Source organism: Aegilops tauschii, chromosome 5 (genome assembly GCF_002575655.3).
Source record: "Aegilops tauschii subsp. strangulata cultivar AL8/78 chromosome 5, Aet v6.0, whole genome shotgun sequence".
Taxonomy (NCBI): domain Eukaryota; kingdom Viridiplantae; phylum Streptophyta; class Magnoliopsida; order Poales; family Poaceae; genus Aegilops; species Aegilops tauschii.
The window spans coordinates 84,891,286-84,910,147 of NC_053039.3; the positions used below are offsets into that span (position 1 = coordinate 84,891,286).

General features: G+C 41.3%; 1 protein-coding gene across 2 annotated transcripts; it reads left to right on the top strand.

Annotated features, from left to right (window-relative positions):
• The first annotated feature begins 13,148 nt into the window (after nt 1-13,148).
• Nucleotides 13,149-18,109, top strand: LOC120963866 (uncharacterized). Of its 2 annotated transcripts, XM_073499899.1 has the most exons (3): nt 13,149-15,543; nt 15,634-17,649; nt 17,720-18,109. In XM_073499899.1, exons 1-2 carry the CDS (start codon nt 14,024-14,026, stop codon nt 15,959-15,961), a joined length of 1,848 nt encoding a protein of 615 aa, XP_073356000.1. In that variant the 5' UTR covers nt 13,149-14,023; the 3' UTR covers nt 15,962-17,649; nt 17,720-18,109. The 2 variants fall into 2 exon arrangements, with proteins under 2 accessions (XP_073356000.1, XP_045084058.2); XM_045228123.2 differs by having other exon boundaries at nt 13,149-17,649.
• Nucleotides 18,110-18,862: the final 753 nt, after the last annotated feature.

Below are 18,862 nucleotides of genomic sequence, written 5' to 3' on the forward strand. Positions count from 1 at the left end.
AATAGAGAATGATTTCTACCAAACATTGGTTGGACTTCTTCCCAAATTAACTTACAGGTATGTACAAAAAGCATATGAATTTTTATGTGATATGTTCTACATAATTCGAACATAAACAGTTTTTATATGCGATCCATACTATTTTCTCATGATTTATTTTTCACTTTTCTTCATGATGTTCTTCTGCCATGAACAACCAAAGGATATTTGAGATTGAAGAAGTTTGGGTGGATTAGAAAACTATAACTCTATCATTCAAGCCCGGTGGCTGGATAAACCCTCAATTTGTTGGCTGTTTTTCAAAACTAAAGAACAAAAACCAGCTGGACCGAGGAAGAAAAGGCCTCCTATGAAACAGCGAAATAGTGGAGCACATAGTTAGCATTGACGACATGGTCAGCCTATATTTTGAATTCTTCTCCTCAGTTTTCGTTTTCACATCATCGATATTTCCTTTTATTAACTATCAATCATTTTCTAGGAAACAAACATGCAGGAGAAGCTAATGAACCCAATGCTAAATCATTCAGATCCTGCAAACCAACTAATCTTATAGGAAAGTAATGTTGGCTTCAGTTTATTGAATGCTTCCTCGGTAAGACAAGTTCTGTTGTACAAACTGCTCTTATAGATTTTTCTTCTTTAAAGAGGTTACACTAATAGATTGTAACTTTCCACAATTCCCTAGGTAAAAATGCCCGTATTCAAGGAAAAACAATAGATTTTAATCATTGCTAACTTCAGAGCCAAATTTTTTGATATCATGAACCCGTACTACAGTGGTGATACATTTCTACCAACAATTAGTGCTGTTATCTACAACTTCAAGGTTTTGTTTGCTGCTACATACGGAAATTCTAGTTCTTTTAGCATATGAAATTTTGAATCAAGATTTGTACCAGCTCCCAAGGTCAATTTCAGGTGGGTTTTCCATGGAAATCTCCCATTTTAGAAGATTTGTACCAGTCACCAGCAACTTTTTGGTTCTTTCTCCTAAAAAAGCAGATTAAAAGTATTTTAAATTCACAATAATTTCCATCCTAAGTATGGAACTGATTGTGGTATTATTTTTCGTTCACATGTATGACTCAGGAATTTTCCTTCTTCAGTATGTTAGCAAGTACAAAGGTCTCGGTTTGGAGGGTTTCTCTAATGTAAGCGATAGACATATGTTTCCTTTTTTGGTCATTAATTGGAACATATTAGGAATTAAACAACACTTTCTCTAAAATACTGTAGGATGATTTACATGCTCTACTTCAACAATTCCTTTTTGAGATTGTAACTTGCAAGGACAATGAAATTCAGCTCCCGTTAGTAACTTCTTTCCTGCAGAGACATGTAAGTTCTCTATTTATTTGTCTCCCAATGACAGAAAATAGATGTTTTTTTCTTAGAGCCTGCTCTTTCATACCGAACAGTGAAATTATTTTCTTCTAATCCCGCATATGTTTCAACAGGGTTTCCGCATATTCCAGTGAAGCTTTGAAGGCCAATCTTTACTCGTTCTGCATATGACAGCAACCTCAGGTAACTTCTGAAATCAGCATGTATTTCCAATTAACATGTTTATTCTTTCTATTCTCAAAGGTCTCATTATTCTTATTAGTTAGTGTAACATGGTTCACCCAAAAGAATCCCAATGATGAAATGTTCTGCACCTGTATTTCCAATTAACATATTTCTTCTTTCTATTCTAAAACGCAAAGAAGCTAATACGATGCCCGGCCCGACGCATCCTTCGGGTTCAAAACTCAGGCCCAGGCCTGGCCAGCGAGCAAGACCGGGCCGGGTATCTATAGGTGCCTCCTATATGACGCGTCGGTCCCTCGCAAGTGACATAGCATGTACCCCCTCGTGCACTGCTGTTTCTATGGGCCGACACGTACCCCCTTAATTTAATATTGTCAGCCTTTTATGAAATGATGAACATTTTTTAAATACGTAAACATTTTTTCCTGAAATCATGATTTGTTTTTACAAATTCGTGAACATTCTCTTAAACCATGAACATTTTTTAAAATTGTGAATATTTTCCAAAACTCATGAACATTTTCTTCAAAATCATGAACGGTTTCTAAAATTCGTGAACATTTTTAAAAAATTTGTGAATATTTTCTTAAATAATGAACATCTGTGCGAATTCGTGAAGATTTTTTTGAAATCATGAAAAAAAATTAAATTCAAGACCATTTTTTGAAAACATGATTTTTTTTACAAAATCATGATTCTTTTTTGAATTCGAGAATATTATTCGAAATTACGAACCTTTTTGGAATCATGACCATGTTTTAAATTCATGAACATTTTAAAATTTCATGAATTTTTTTTACAAATTCGTGAACATTCTCTTAAACCGTGAATATTTTTTGAACTCCAAAACATTGTTTGAAATCATGAATATTTTTAAAAATTCATGATTGTTTTATTCAAAATTAGCAACTTTTTCTCAAATTTATAATTTTTTGATATCCCAAATTATTAAAAAGGGACAAAAACAAACGAAAAAGAAGGAAAAAAACAGATGCCATTCCGGGCCGGCCTAGAAGGGGGCGGAGGAGACCGGGGGTGCGTGCTCGCTTCGTTGGCAGCGCGTTATGCACCCAATAGGAGGTCCTTCAGCACTGTGGAAAGAAACTGACACCACGAGCACGCAGCTCGTGAAAAACAACGCAAAAATGGCTATTGGCCAAGAATCGATCCCACGTCACCGCTCTTCGGTATAGTCTGGCCAACGACTCAGCCATCTAACTGCTAGTAACTAATCTCAGCACGGAGCAATTAAGAACACAAGTAGTAGATGCACTATTCAATTTGAGTTTTTAATTATTTTAAAATAATTTTACATATTTTAAAATTTAAACAACGTTCCCAAACATGAAAAAAAAGTTTGCGTATTCCAAAAAAAAGTTCACCAAAACCAAAAAAGTTCACGAATTCAAAAGAAGTTCATTTTAAAAAAAAGCTAAACACATATGAATAACTCAAAAACAATTTATAAATTTGAAAAAAAGCACTAAAATGGAAAATTTTACGAGTTTGAAGAAAGTTCATTCAATATAAAAAAAATTCATTCAATTTGAAAAAAGTTCATCAAACTGGAAAAAAGTTATTCAATTATGAAAAAAGTTCATTCAATTAGAAAAACTTTCATCGAATTTGTAAAAAGTTCATCCATTTTGAAAAAAAGCTCATTGAGTTGAAAAAAAGTTGATCGAATTAGAAAAAAAAAGCTCTTCAAATTTAAAAAATAGTTCATCAAAAAATGAAAACAGTTCATTGATTTGAAGAAACAAGTATATTGAATGTGAAATAAACTTCATTGATTTGAGAAAGAGCTCACAAATTTGAATTTCTTTCATGGAATAAGTAAGAAAGAAAAAAAGAAACAATAGAAAAAGAAAAAGAAAAAGGAAAGAATGAAGAAGAAAGAACAGGAAAAGATGTAACTTATTAGTTCTGGTTCGGTGGCTGATTGGTTAGCGCAGTAACCTCAAAACAACAGGTCGCTGGTTCGATTTTCTCTGCAGCATGTTTTGGGGGCCTGCTATTTCTCGCCTTCAGCGAGCCAGGGCGCTGCGCCCCCTTCTCAGGGCGTCCTAGACGGGCTGGCCCTGCCGCGGAGAGCCACTGCCTATTTTTTTTTCTTTTTTCTATTATCATTTTCTGCTTTATTTTTGTACTTTTGTTTATACTTTCAGATATTCTACATATATATGATTTTCAAAAACACATTTGGAAAAATGTTGAATAACTATTAAAAATGTTGACCAAGAATTAGAAAAATGTTGAATAAGTATTAAAAATGCTGAATAATTTGAAAAAGGTTGAGTAGGTATTAAAAAATATTGAATGGGTATATGAATAAAGTTGAATAATTATTCTAAAATGTTGAACAATAATTTGAAAAATATCAAACAAGTATTTGAAAAATGTTGAATAAGTATTGAAAATGTTGAACAATTATTTGAAAAATGTTGAATAGGTATTAGAAAATGTTGAACGAGTATATGAAAAATGTTGAGCAAGTTTTTAAAAATGTTGCATAACTATTAAAATGTTGAACAAGTTTTTGAAAATTGTTGAATAAGCGTTCGGACAATGTTGAATGTGTATACAAAAAATGTTGATCACTTCTTAAAAAATATTTTTGGCATATATGCAAATGTAGAGTGAAAACAAAAACAATCAAAAAAGATAAAAGAGAGAAATAACAGAGAAAAAGAGAAAAAATGAAAAAAAAAGACCCAGGGAATAACTAGTGAAAACCCCGGCTTGTTTCGAGTTAAGAAACTATGCCCTTCTCATTTGACACCAAGGCGCGCCTAGCACATTTCGCACCTCTTGTGAAGTTCGAATCTTGGCTGCTCCATTTCTCCTGCACCTTTTTCTTCATTGACTGCCACCGAGTGGGCCGGCCCAATTACTAGACTCCTTCAGCTCATTGACAGCCAGTAAATGGGCCGGCCCAATTAGCAGACTCCTAAAGCGACATCTCCTGCGCGATCGCTTAATGCGATAAGTAGCATTCGCGGCGCTGGCGAACCTGCCAGCGCTGGCGGCCGGCCCATGAGCGAGGCAGGACGCCCCAGTTTTATTATTTCAGTTTCTGTTTTTGTTTTCTCAGTTTTTGTTTTTTTCTTTAATTAATACGGAATTTCGAAAAAATATCAAAATTCAAGAAAATTTCTAATTCTGAAAATGTTCATGGAGCCCAAAATGTCCTTGAATTCAAATAATGTTCATGAATTTGAAATAAATGTTCAAAAAATCAAATAAAAGTTCGCTGATTCAAAATCTATCGGAACTCAAAAAATGTTCATTGAAAACTAAAAATGTTCCTGTATTTAAAAAATTGTTCCCAAATTTTCAAAAAATGTTCATAATTACACAAATGTTCAGAATTAAAAAAAGTTTTGATGAATATTTTTCATATTTTCATGAAGAAAACTTGATTTTTTGATAAACAAGTTTTAATATTCATCAGATGATTTTTTTTAATTTGAGGAACATTTTTAGAAATTGATGACCAAGTTTTGAAATAAGGATCATGGTTGTTTCGCTGTTGCTTAGTTGTTTTCTTCTCTTTTCTGTTCCTTTTCTGATTCTTTTTTTTTTTCTATTTCTGTGTCTATTTCTTTTCTTTTCCTTTTCGTTTTTCATCTTTTCCATTTTATTGTTCTTTTATCTATATTATACAAAGTTTGTTGCGTGTTACAAAAAATGTTCATCGTACATTATGCAAATGTTCACATTGTTTTTACAAAAGTTCATCATGCATTATGAAAATGTTCATTGTATATTAGAAATTGTTCAAGGAATATATAATCACTGTATTTTTGAACTTTGTGTATTAAAAAATTCAGCTTATGTTATAAAATGTTCAATTCGTATTATTATTTTTTCAATGCTTATATTAAAAACATTCATATTATAATAATAAAAAGTTCATCATGTATTATTTAAAATGTTCACCGTATTTTGAGAAAAACATTCAACATATATTAAACAACGTTCAATGGGTATTTTTCAAAAAAAGAAGTACAATACTTAAAAAGTCGCGCCGCAAATGTATCACTAGGACTCATTAGGACGAGCGGTTAGTAACACTCTTTTAGGAGAGGGAGCTCGCGAGTCCGAGCTCTAGCTCGCCCGTTACTTTTTGGCAATTTTTTTACGCGGTTGGAACTCCGTTACCTCCGAATGGGCCGGCCCATTCGCCCCTGCCTTCAACAAAGGTTGACAACTTGCTGCACGCGGGCATCGAGCAGGAGGTCTCCCTCTGCCGCCGTGTCGGCCAGGAGCACCGAGGGCGAGTGACGGCCTGGCGACGAGAAGGGGATCGATGGGATAGGGGTCGGCTAGTCCTATTTGGCTCGTGGCACCATCTTCCGTGCGCAGGTACTTAGTATAGGCCACCCCATGCTGGTTTTATCCTACCGGTTCAGGGAAGGTCCTTCCCTGAACAGGTTTATTCCTTTTTCTTTCCTTTATCTTTTTATTTTGGAAATGATTCCCTTCAACCAGCCGATCTTATGCGAACGTCCACCATCTCCATGTCCGTTGGATGGGCTCCGTCAGACAGTCATGAGCCAACCCCTCCATGTCCACGCTGCAACTTGTCCATTGTTTCAGAAAGTGTTTCGGGTGGCTCTCTGTTGGTTTGGAAATATTTGGGAATTCATGGAGTTGGAATTAGGTCAATTGGAGTTGCGTGGGACCACCATGAGCTTAGGGGCGCGCCTGGTGAGCTTGTCGCTCTCCCGTAGATCTTCTGGCCTCCTCCTGGACCTTCTAGGGTTCCTTCTGGTTCAGAAAAAATCATAGTAAACTTTCATCGTGCTTGGACTTTGTTTGGTATTGATTTTCTGAAAAGCCAAAAACAAGCAAAAAAACAGCAACTGAGTTAATAGGTTAGTCCCCAAAAATTATATAAAGTTACATATAAAGTATCTAAGATTGGTAATATAATAACATGAAACAATCACAAATTATAGATACGTTGGAGATGTATCAGTGGCGGGTCCTTCGTAGAGGTTTTACTAAGTAGCCGCGGAGTAACAACTTGATGCTGTTGTTAAGTTGTCCCTGGTGGGCCTTTGACGGTGCCTTACGAATGTGCAAGACGTAGCTAGGCCACTTTTCGATTGAGCCGAGCAGTGTGCCCACTTATTATGCTCCGCAACCCCCCTGGAATTTTAAGTGCAAAGTTATGTACTTGATAACCCACAAGTATAGGGGATCAGTTGTAGCCTCTCTCGATAAGTAAGAGTGTCGAAGCCAACGAGGAGCTAAAGGTAGAACAAATATTCCCTCAAGTTCTATCGACCACCGATACAACTCTACGCACGCTTAACGTTTGCTTTACCTAGAACAAGTATGAAACTAGAAGTACTTTGTAGGTGTTGTTGGATATGTTTGCAAGATAATAAAGAGCACGTAAATAAAAGATAGGGGCTATTTAGATAAAGAAACAACTAAGTTAGTTTTAGTAGAGAGCTTTTTGTCACAAGAAAGTTATTTGTCCCTAGGCAATCGATAACTAGACCGGTGAAAGCACAAGGGCTCCCTGGGTGATTTTGGTAATTAATGTCAACATATCTTTTGTTGGACGAATTTTTTCATCTAGTATATTTCAGAAACTTCAACAAAGGCGTGGCATGGATAAGAGGATGTGTAACCCCTTCAAGAAGCTAAGGACAAAGATTGGCAAAAGCTCAAGACTCTACATTTTCATTTTTAGTGGTCCAAGATCACATTGAGTCATAGGAAAAGCCAATACTATTAAAAAGGGATGAGGTGTTGCTGAATGGCTTGCTTGCTCAAAGTGCTTAGTGATATGCTCCAAAGCCCTCAACCACTTTCTCATTTCCACATATGTCCTAAACCTAAAGTCGAACTCGGCCCTACCGAGATGAGCGATCGGTCCCACCGAGTTTGCTTGACCAACTCTCTGTTTGCCTATTACCGAAATCGTTCCCACTGAGTTCATGTGATCGGTCTCACCGAGATTAAGTTATGCCCTAACCCTAACATATCGATCCCACCGAGTTGATCATGTCGGTCCCACCGAAAAGCCTAATGTTCACATTTTGAACTGAATCGGTCTGACCGAGTTTCACTATTCGGTCTCACCGAGTTTGGTAAATTGTGTGTAACGGTTAGATTTTGTATGGAGGCTATATATACCCCTCCACCCATTCTCCATTCGTGGAGAGAGCCATCAGAACGTGCCTACACTTCCGACATTCATTTTTTGAGAGAGAACCACCTACTCATGTGTTGAGAGCAAGACATTCCAATCCAACCACAAGAATCTTGATCTCTAGCTTCCCCAAGTTGCTTTCCACTCAAATCATCTTTCCACCATATCCAAATCTATGTGAGAGAGTTGAGTGTTGGGGAGACTATCATTTGAAGCACAAGAGCAAGGAGTTCATCATCAACACACCATCTATTACCTTTTGGAGAGTGGTGTCTCCTAGATTGGTTAGGTGTCACTTGGGAGCCTCCGTCAAGATTGTGGAGTTGAACCAAGGAGTTTGTAAGGGCAAGGAGATCGCCTACTTCGTGAAGATCTATCCAAGTGAGGCAAATCCTTCGTGGGCGTTGGCCATGGTGGGATAGACAAGGTTGCTTCTTCGTGGACCCTTCATGGGTGGAGCCCTCCGTGGACTCGCACAACCATTACCCTTCATGGGTTGAAGTCTCCACCAATGTGGATGTACGATAGCACCACCTGTCGGAACCACGCCAAAAATCTCCGTGTCTCCAATTGCGTGCACACTCCAATCCCATCCCTTTACTTTCTTGCAAGTTGCATGCTTTACTTTCCGCTGCTCATATACTCTTGCCATGCTTGCTTGAAATGTATTGTGAATGTTTAAACTTGTTCTAAAACTTCACCTTAACTTAAAGAACTTAAAAACTGCTACTTTTCTTTGTTGAGGGTCTAATCACCCCCCTCTAGACACCTCTTCTCGATCCTTTCAATTGGTACCAGAGCATTGGTCTCCATTGCTTCGGTTTAATCACCATTGGAGAAACATGGATGAGTCTACGTTGGGGAGTTTTAGACATAGAGTGCCTATACTTGATGGAGAGTTCTTTCATGCTTGGAAAAATGAGATGCTTGAGATTTTCAATGAATATCACTTGAATAAGTACATTACTAGCCCTTGTGCTCCCCTTGTTGATCCTTCGCCCCTTGTTGGTCCTTTGTATCCTACCCCCGATGAGTCTCTTGACATGATCCGCAATCTTATTACTAGAGGTTTGCCTAGAAACTTGATTGTTTGCTTGCCTACTCTTGATTGTGCTTACACCATATGGAAATTTCTTGAGGAACGATTTCCAATCTATTCCTTGCAAAATCTAGATGTGATTCTTCATAAGTCTATTGCCCTAAGTAAGATGAATTCCAATGATCCTAAGTTTGGTGATTGTCTATTTGAGCTTCATGACCTTATGCGTGCCAAAGGAGATGTTGGAATCATTAGCAACATCATTTCCGAAGTCATTAGAATTCACAAAGATGAACATTGTCATGATCATATATCTAATGAATCACTCTCTCTAGGAAATGATCAATCACAAGACGATGTTGAACATGGATACTATGATGAGGATGATGATAGTGACTTTGATCTCCATGAGTCTATGAGACACTTTGGTCTTATGGCTAATCTTCGCGGCTACATGGCTGGAGGAAAGGAATGGGTTCCTGATAGTGGATGTACCGATCACATGACCGAAGACAAGGATATGTTTCGTGAGCTTGCTAAAAACGACGGCCCTCGAAAGTATGTCACTTTTGGTGATAACTCAAAGGGTAAGCTGGTTGGCCTTGGTAAGGTGGCCATCTCACATGACAGCTCCATCCAAAATGTTATGCTCGTTGAATCTCTTGGCTACAATTTACTTTCCGTATCTAGACTAGCTGACTTCGGCTTCAATGTTCTATTTACTGAAGTAGATTGCCAAGTGTTTCGAAGAGATAATCATCAAATGGTCTTTACCGGTATACGTAGAGGTGATCTATACATTGTTGATTTCACTAAAAAGGCTCAACCTAGAACTTGCTTAATTGCTAAATCTTCTAAAGGTTGGTTGTGGCATAGAAGGTTAGGTCATGTGGGCATGCGGAATCTTGATAAACTTATTAAAGGTGATCATATCCTTGGAGTAAAAGACGTTATATTTGACAAGGATAGATTGTGCAGTGCTTGTCAAGCAGGAAAACAGGTTGGAGGGAGCCACCCCGTGAAGAACATCATGACCATGAGAAGACCGCTCGAGCTACTTCATATGGATCTCTTCGGTCCAAACGCCTATAAAAGTCTCGGTGGAAACTCATTTGGTTTAGTCATAGTTGATAATTTTTCATACGTGGGTGTTCTTTCTTGATGATAAATCACAAGTCCAAAAGATCTTCAAGAACTTCGCTAGGAAGGCCCAAAATAAATTTGAAGTGAAGATCAAGAAGGTTCGCAGCGACAACGGAACGGAGTTCAAGAACGCCAATGTGGACACCTTTCTTAATGAAGAAGGGATTTCACATGAGTTCTCGGCTACGTACATGCCTAAAAAAATGGAGTTGTTGAGAGGAAGAACCGGACTCTTATTGAGATGGCAAGAACGATGCTTGATGAGTACAAGACGCCAAAACACTTTTGGGCGGAAGCGGTTGAGATAGCTTGTCATGCAACAAATCATCTATATCTTCACAAGCTACTCGGCAAGACGACATACGAGCTTCTCACCGGTAACAAACCCCAAGTTGGATACTTTCGAGTATTCGGCTCAAAGTGCTATATTCTTGATAAGCATCGTCGTTCTAAATTTGCTCCTAAATCTCACGAGGGTTTCCTACTCGGTTATGGCTCAAACTCTCACACTTACCGTGTCTACAACAATTTCACCCGAAAGGTTGAAGAGACTGTGGATGTGAAGTTTGATGAATCTAACGGCTTGCAAGTAGAGCAATTGCCAATTGATCTAGGAGACAAAGACCCTTCGAAGCTATCCAAGACTTGTCTATTGGCAAGATTCATCCAACGGAGGTGAAGGAGAGTACCTCGTCCGTCCAAGTGGAAGCTTCTACCACGCGAAAAGGTGAACCAAAAGTTGACTCGGAGGCATCCACAAGTGGGACACACCAAGATGAAGAGAACGAAGAAGTACACCAAGATTAACCTCATCAACCTCCCTCTCCACCTCCACAAGAGAACAACAACACCAACAACGAAGAAGGCCAAGAGGAAGAACAAGATGATGAAGAAGATGTTCCACCCCGACCCAAAAAAAAGCTCTCACGAGTTAGAGCAAGAGTGTCGGGTGTGTCATGCGACATATGCCAAAGGATGGCTTATCATGGAGGAGGCTAATAATACGTCGCCGGTGCCAGGAAACGGGATAAGGCGCAAACATGCCCGCCGGTGAATCTTACCCAGGTTGGGGGCTCTCCTAGGAGATAAAACCCCTACTCCTGCTCTGCGGGGTCTCCGCATGATCACTCAAGCAACAAAGGTGGCTACACGCTTGCTCCTTGAGCTGTTTTCTCTAGAGGGGGAAGAAGAATAAGGCTAGCCCTAACTTCCTCTCTCTATATGTGTGTGGATGGACTAAAGTCTGAACCCTTTAAATGGGTGCCCTGGGGGGTTTATATAGGCCTACCCCCCAGGGGTACAAAGGTAATCTGGCCGGGTGTAGGACCCGACTGTCAGTGTCTATGGTCGCCGGCTTCTCCGCCGGCCCGCCGCCTCGTGGGACCTGCCGGCTGTCTCGTACTTGGCCGACAGGCCGTGCCCGCCGTTGACGGGTCCTGCCGGCTGCTTAGTACTGTGGCTATGCCACTCATGATGTGTGCTTTATCGGGGGGGGGGGGGGAGGGGGGTGTGGCTACAGTACCGCCACCTGGCGGGCGATCACTGTAGCCATTCCCCATCTCTTCTGATTAATGGCGCACGAACTTTGAGGAAGGGAGAGGGCCGCCTGCTGAGAGTCGGCCTCCCCTCGTGCCGACTGGTCCAAGCTCGCCGCCCTGTGGCTTCTCACGGATAGGTAGGGCCCGCCGCCTGGGGCCGTACCGACAACCCGTAGTGGGAGCATAGCCTTCTCTGCCATGGGTGATGTCATGGGCTGCATGGCAACAGTGCCGCGCTGGGCGGGGGATGTCCGCCCAGTACGATGCACTGTAGCCACGCTCCGCCCTGGATTTGGGGGTGGCTGACAGCACTGTAGCCACGCCCCATCTCGTCGTCATGATGTGGTGCAAACTTTGAGGGCGCTTGGGGCCACCTGCTTGGAGCCGGCCTCTCTGGAGTCCGCCTGCTAGGAGCCGGCCCACCTCGGGGCCGTCTTCTGGGCCTTGCCGTCTTCTGGCAGCCGGCCGCTTGGACCAGCCGGCCGCGAGAAGGTGGCGCTTTAGTCTTTGATTCTTGAGGGGCGCAGCCAGCCCCGATGTCTTGAAATACCATGGGAGGCTGACGAGGCTACCCGTGGTCATTTACTCCGGCAGTAGGCCCTGAAGCTGGTGGGGCGCCGTGGCTGAAAGAGGCGAGGGGCCTCAGCAACTTCCTACTCCGAGTGGTCCACTGATCTTGCTTCGTCCGTCTTCCGAAGCGCCATCTGTCAGGAGCCGGATATGACCAGGCGGGTCGTTTGGTGGTTTTTCGAAAGGGATATTTAAATTAGTGCCCCTGGTTCCTTAGTTGTGCTCACTTTTCCCCACGCTCCAAACTTTTGCTCACTTTTCCCCTCTTCCTTAGCTGAAACTCTCACAAATGCTCATAGCGGGCGTTTGCCGTCTTGACCGTCCATTGACCGTTAATTGCTGACGAGTGGGGCCGAGTCTTCGTCTGACTGTTGCTTGCTGATGGGTGGGACCGCAAGGAGACACGTATTGGGCAGCTTGTCTGAATGTGAAACATCCCAATCTAGATAGGCCGCACTGCACCGCGCCGCCCCTCCCCCTCCGCTGGCGTCGTGCCGCGTCCACCACAGTTGTTTCCTCCACCCTATGCCCCTATTCAGTTCGTCGGCGACGCCGCGTCTCCGCCAGATATAGCCCACCTCCCCACCTGGGATTACATAGCGATGTTGAGTGAGGATGGCCGGAATGCAGTCGACCGTGGAGAGGATTGGGCGGAATCTGCGGCAGATAATTCATGGATTAAACCTGGGTAAGCATTGTTTCCCCTCGAATTGACGTTCTAAGTCGTATTGTAGGCCGTATTTGACTTCTGTTTGCTTGAATCGTTTGAATTTGTGCTCGATTTTACCCGGCTAACTGAAGCCTTTGTTTCCTCAACAAAATAGGATTGATCCCGCGCTGGCTTTCCGGCTGGCGATTAGAATGGAAACTAGTGTGCTGCGTGGTACTAAACCGCATTTGATTTCATCATTTTTCTATCCCAAAGTGGTAGAAACCAGCATATCTTTCAAAGATTTGCGAGCTGAGCTCCGAAACACCTATCCCTGGAGTGATGCCGATGCTGTTGAACTGAATTACTTCAGCAGTGACGAGCAAAGATTTCTCCCACTAACTTGCGACGATCATATGCCGTTGCTTTTTGCTGGGATTGCTGGCTGCCGATTTGGTAAACTCCAAATCGATGTGCTTCAGCCACGCACAGAATGGGTGAAGGGGAAGGGAGTTCAGACATCATCTGTCTGTGCTAATAGCCAGCACCCCGGCACTCCTTGTAGGTCGACACCAAGTAAAGCAAGTGGTTCATGGAGCCAGAACATGCCTGCTGCCAATTCTGGTTCCGATTCAGCTGCTGCTTCTCGTGTACCTTCTGCAGTTGGTGTAGAAGAAGATGCAGAACCTGACGAGGCAGTGCCTACAAATGATGATGAAGACGAGATGATGTTTCCTGAACTGGTCGATGTAGCCAGTCAGCAAGCAGTGGATGACGAATATATGGAGGAGCCCATCAGCCAAGCTAGGTTTGATGACACTGACGATGAAGAGAAGGTGGAGAACATGGAGAGCTTAATCGAGGATGAATACGATGGTGATGACATGCCAACAATTGAGTGGAACAGGGAAAAACCTGAGCTTAGTGTAGGTACCATTTTCCAATCAATGGTGGACTGTCGGAATGCAGTGACAACATGGTGCATTATATCTGAAAACACCTATAAGATTAAAAGGAGTGAGCCAGCAAGGTTCACAATATTTTGTCCATATCCTAGGTGTAGGTGGAAGTTGCATGCATCTCGTATGATCAAGAGCAAATATATTCAGGTAATCCAAGTTCAGTTAGTAATTTAGTTTCAGATCGTTGAGTAAGGTTTCTCAACTGTTTTTTACCCTTTTATTTTGTTTCAGATAAAGAAAAACCCACACAAGCACACATGTCCACCTGGAGGGGGAGGGGGGAAGGCCAAAACCAAGCTAGCAAAAACTAGGTGGGTGGCAGATGCTATATTGGATTGGCTGAGAGAAGAACCTGGACTTGGTCCAACAGCACTCCATGGGAAGCTTTTTGAGAAGTACAAGATAGAAATTCCTTACATGAGAATTTTCAATGCTAGGGAAAGGGCTCTTGACAGAATTAATGGTCAATGGAATGACAGTTTTCAGCTGCTTTACACTTTCAAAGCTGAAGTGGAGATGGCAAGTCCAGGGAGTGTTGTAGAGATTGACAAGCATACAGTTCCATTCAAAATAAAAGGGAAGTCATTTCAGAAGGAGTGCTTCAGAAGGGCTTTTGTTTGTTTCAAGGCTTGCTGGCAGGAGTTTCTAGATGGTTGCAGGCCCTATTTGGCTGTAGATGCTACACATTTGACTGGAAGATGGAGAGGACAGCTAGTAGCAGCTTCTGCAGTTGATGGACACAACTGGCTATTCCCAGTTGCATTTGGTGTGGTGGAGGAAGAGTCTGAGGAAAGTTGGGTCTGGTTTCTGCAGCAGTTGCGCAACATTATAGGCACACCCCCAGGTTTAGCTATACACACAGATGCTTGCAAGGGTTTAGAGAGTGCAGTGGAAATTGTATTCCCTGGAGTGGAGCATAGGGAATGTATGCGACACCTAGCGCATAATTTCAAAAAGAAGTTCAAAGGTAAAGTTTATGATGAGAACTTATGGCCAGCATCATACACATGCAGCAAAAGGAAGCATGAACACCATTTGAGAGTGTTGTATGCTCAAAATCCTCTTGTGAAGGAGTACATGGATGCACATCATGGTAAGGTGTGGTCAAGAAGCCAATTCAACGAAATCTGCAAAGTAGATTATGTGACCAGTAACCTTGCAGAATGCTTCAATTCAAAGTTCAAGTCAGTGAAAGGGCTCTTGTTGTGGCAAGCATTTGACAAGATGAGGCAAATGATCATGATAAAGATGGCTCTTCGCAAAAGAATTGCAGAAACACAATATGTTGGTCATCAAATGCTCCCATCACTGATTAAGGCATTGCACTTGAAGGCAAGAGGACTGAAGATGAAATGTATTCGATCTGGTACATATGAGGGAGAGGTTACATATACTGACACTAAAAATAGGGTATGGAGGTATCCTGTGAACCTAAGTACTAGAGAATGTACTTGTAGGCAATGGCAGATCCGTGGGAAGCCATGCATACATGCCCTACATCTGATGACCGTTATCGGGGGTGCAGATGGTGAAGTTGATCAATATTGCTCTGAGTATTTCTTTGTTGCCAAATTTATGTCTGCTTATGCTGACAATGTGCCTGCACTATTGGGGAAAGATCAATGGAACATAGTAGATCCAGGGTTCAAACTCCACGCTCCTGTCATTACTAGACCACCAGGAAGACCAAGGAACCAGAGGATTAGAGCAGGTGAGGAGGGTCGTCTACCAAAGAAGCGTGCTTGCAAAAAATGTGGAGTTCTGGGGCATATTGCTAGGCTTTGTACCAATGCAGTGGATGCATCATTTGGAGAGGAGGAAAGATGGACAGCAGCCAATGCTGAGGAGAATGCAGCAGCAATGGAGACTGAAGATGCAGTGGAGAATGCAGCAGCAATTGAAGCAGTGGAGAATGCAGCAGCAAATGAAGCATCTTGGTATGTGTTTGCACCCTTTGTAGAATGCAGCTACCCTTTTGTTTGCATTTGTTGTCTTTTTTGCCTATGGCTTATAATTTTATTTACCAGCTCTAGGGAGAAAAGGCCAAGAGATGAAGAAGCAGAAGATTTTGAAACCATGGCCTTTGATGGTTTTGAAGCTATAAGAGAGGAAGAGGAGGGGGTAATTTTTCCAACTGTGCCTTTAAAGATTATTGAACCCATAGATGACCGTCAAATGGTCGTCAAGTGCTCGGCGAGTGGAACTACTCCATCAACACCTCCACGGGGAAAACCCCAAGTAAAGCCCAAGATCAAAAGGAACAAGAGTCTGAAAGAAAAGAGCATCTCAACTAGGGAAACCAGGAGCAAGACGGTGAAGCCAGCTGCAAACACAAGGAGCAAGTCGAAAATTTGAATTAAGTTGTTGGGAAATGTTTGTGTTGTCAATTTGAGGGCGAGTCGATCGCTTAAAACTTGGTAGATTTGTATTAAGATGTTGGCATCTTAAAACTTGGTATATTTGAGCTACTGTGAAAACTTATCAGTTGTAATAAGGGATCCCTTGTAATAATGTTGCTTCTACTTTGGTTTCTTATTTGTGTCAGAATTCAAATTTCCATCAAAATTTGAATTTAAATCAATATTTTAATTTGGGCCAAAATTTGGATTTGAGCCAAAGTTGAGAGTTGAACATTGGAGGTTCATTGCTCTGTGTGGTGTATTTGATCGAGCATTTGAAGCCCAATATTCGTAGGTGAACAGTCCGAATGAGAAATGTGCTAGAAACAAGCTCGAAAGCTAGGGTAAACAACCCTATTTGAAATCAAGTTTTTTTTACCTTGGCTAAATGAGGCATATATATTTTTATGAACACTTGTTCCATATATATATGGTAAAAACGAAGTCTCACTATTTATTGATTAATATTCATATTACTACATTTTTTTTGAAAAAATATGCTTTTAATTCAAAACCGTGAAATAACACGTTTTAGATATGAAAATGAAAAAGTAAGTTCAGATCCTTCTTATTCACTCGAAAATGAAGCTATGGAGATTTTTTCTGATTTTTTTGATTTTTTTTCAAACCCTAAACCCTCTCTCCCTATTATACGAACTCTGAACATGTTCATAGGTGATAGCTCATTTGTGTGAAGCCTTTTTTCATGAAAATGACCTACACCAAGTTTATATTTTTTTCTCATAACCTTGTCACATATGACGGCTATGTGCACAAGAATTACAACATTTTGAGTTTTTTTGAATTTTTTAAAAACATTTGAACTTCATTTTGACAGATCACTTCAAAAAATGATTTTTCAAAAAAATGCCCCTATACCGAGTTTATATTTTTTTATGGTAACTAGGTCTCATAAACGGACGAACTACGTTTGTTTTATATTTTTGCGATTTTTTCTAATTTAGTTATGGCCATTTGAAATCTGGTCAAACCCTAATAACCCCGTTGACTCGCTCATAACCCCGCAGAAATGCTCCAAACCCTAGCGTCGAACGTCCGTCGTCGGATCCTACCAAGCGCCAAACACCACCCGTCAGATGTGGGCAGGCATGCGCGATCCGCGTGATGCATCCTGATTGGCTACTGCACTGTCCTTCTCGGGTTTTTACGATCTGCCCCACTTTACATATGAAATTGTATTTTTCGCACATGACCACCACATGTCAGTGTTAAGAGTTGGTTCAAATATTCAAACTACAAAATACAATGTGGCAAATCGTCAATATAGCTTCCCCTTCTCCTCTTCTCCATCTGACAGACAAAGGCATCGAGCAGATAGGGCAATTCCTCTGTTTCTTTCCCCATCTTCTCGTTCTTCTTCCTCTCGAGCAATTCCTCTGTTTCTTTCCCCATCTTCTCGTTCTTCTTCCTCTCGAGCAATTCCTCTGTTTCTTCCTCTCGGGCGATATGTCGACCTCCTCGTCAGCCCCCCGTTCCACGTGGCCGGTGTATGGTCTAGTGCCGATGACTCGATGCACTGACTGCCCACGGACTGCGCCACTGAAGCGGTTGACTTCGAAGAAGGAGAAGAATGGGAACTTTGGGCGCGAGTTCGTCAAATGCGAGAGCAAGCCGGAGGGGCAGGTTAGATCTGAGTTTTCCTTGCATCCTTTATCTCTAATTTCTCAAAAAATCTATCACATTTCATTTTCAGATCGTGAAGAAATGCCACCATTTCGAGTGGATGGATGATTACATCCAGAGGCTTCAAGGGTTGGGCTTGCTGGATTCGAGGGGGAATGCAATCCGCGAGTTCAATCTGCCCCATGACAGTGCCGCTCCGGCAGCAGCAGCGCGTCCGGAATACCCGACGGTGGTAGATGTCGAACTGAAGACGGAATTGAAGAAGATGAACAAGAACTTCAAGCAGCTGATTGAGTTGAAGAAGCAATCCAATCTGATAGCTTTAGGAATACTTGCTCTAGGAATTTTTTACTTGATGGCCATCTCTCGTTAGAGATGTTTGTCTACTGTTGTTGCCACTGTTTAGCAATCCAAGTCTGTTTATCTCAAATGCAACTCTGTTTAGTGCAACTGTCGATCTCTGAATGTATGCAGTTTATTGTTAAGTTTCGACACTTTCAGTTTCGGCAGAAACAAGTACCAGTTCAGTGATAGGATTATTTTGTTAGCAAATAACCTTGAGTGTTGGATCATACCCTAGCTCGTCAGATGACAGTAAGCAGTACTTGAGCAGCACAAGGGATATACATCAAGTTCATCTCTTCTCTCTCGCACTTGCCAAACTTTTGTCCTCGAGTTCGTCAGTTCTGCTAGAAACCTAGTTCGCGGGCCCAAAGAGAATCAAGCTGCAATAGGCCCACAAAGGATAAATGAGGCCCAGAAACAAGCGATGTTTCTTTTTTTAGGAACGATTGCTTTGCCCTTTTTTGTTTCTGATTGCTTTTTTCATTAATTTGATTGCCCAATCTCTTCTATCTCATTGAGGATTTTTTTGCTTTCCTTTATGGGTCCCTTCATTTTTTAGAATCAAAGTATTTGCAAACCGCAGTATTATTATGCCTAGAGAACCAATACTTCATGATTGGAAAAAGAGGTCCAACCCTCTTTTTTATATACTTCAAACATAGTGTAGTTTTCTACATATTAAAGTATATAAAACTACACTTTTGACTAAAGCCAAACATCTCAATATTTCTGAAAACCAAAGTATTCTTGGAATACCTAAAAAATACAGAGCTCTCAAACCAAAGCCGTGTACAAATGTACAATATGTTCTTATTTTTAGAAGGCATCTATGAACACATCATTTTTAGTTAGTTTGGTTAATTTTCCC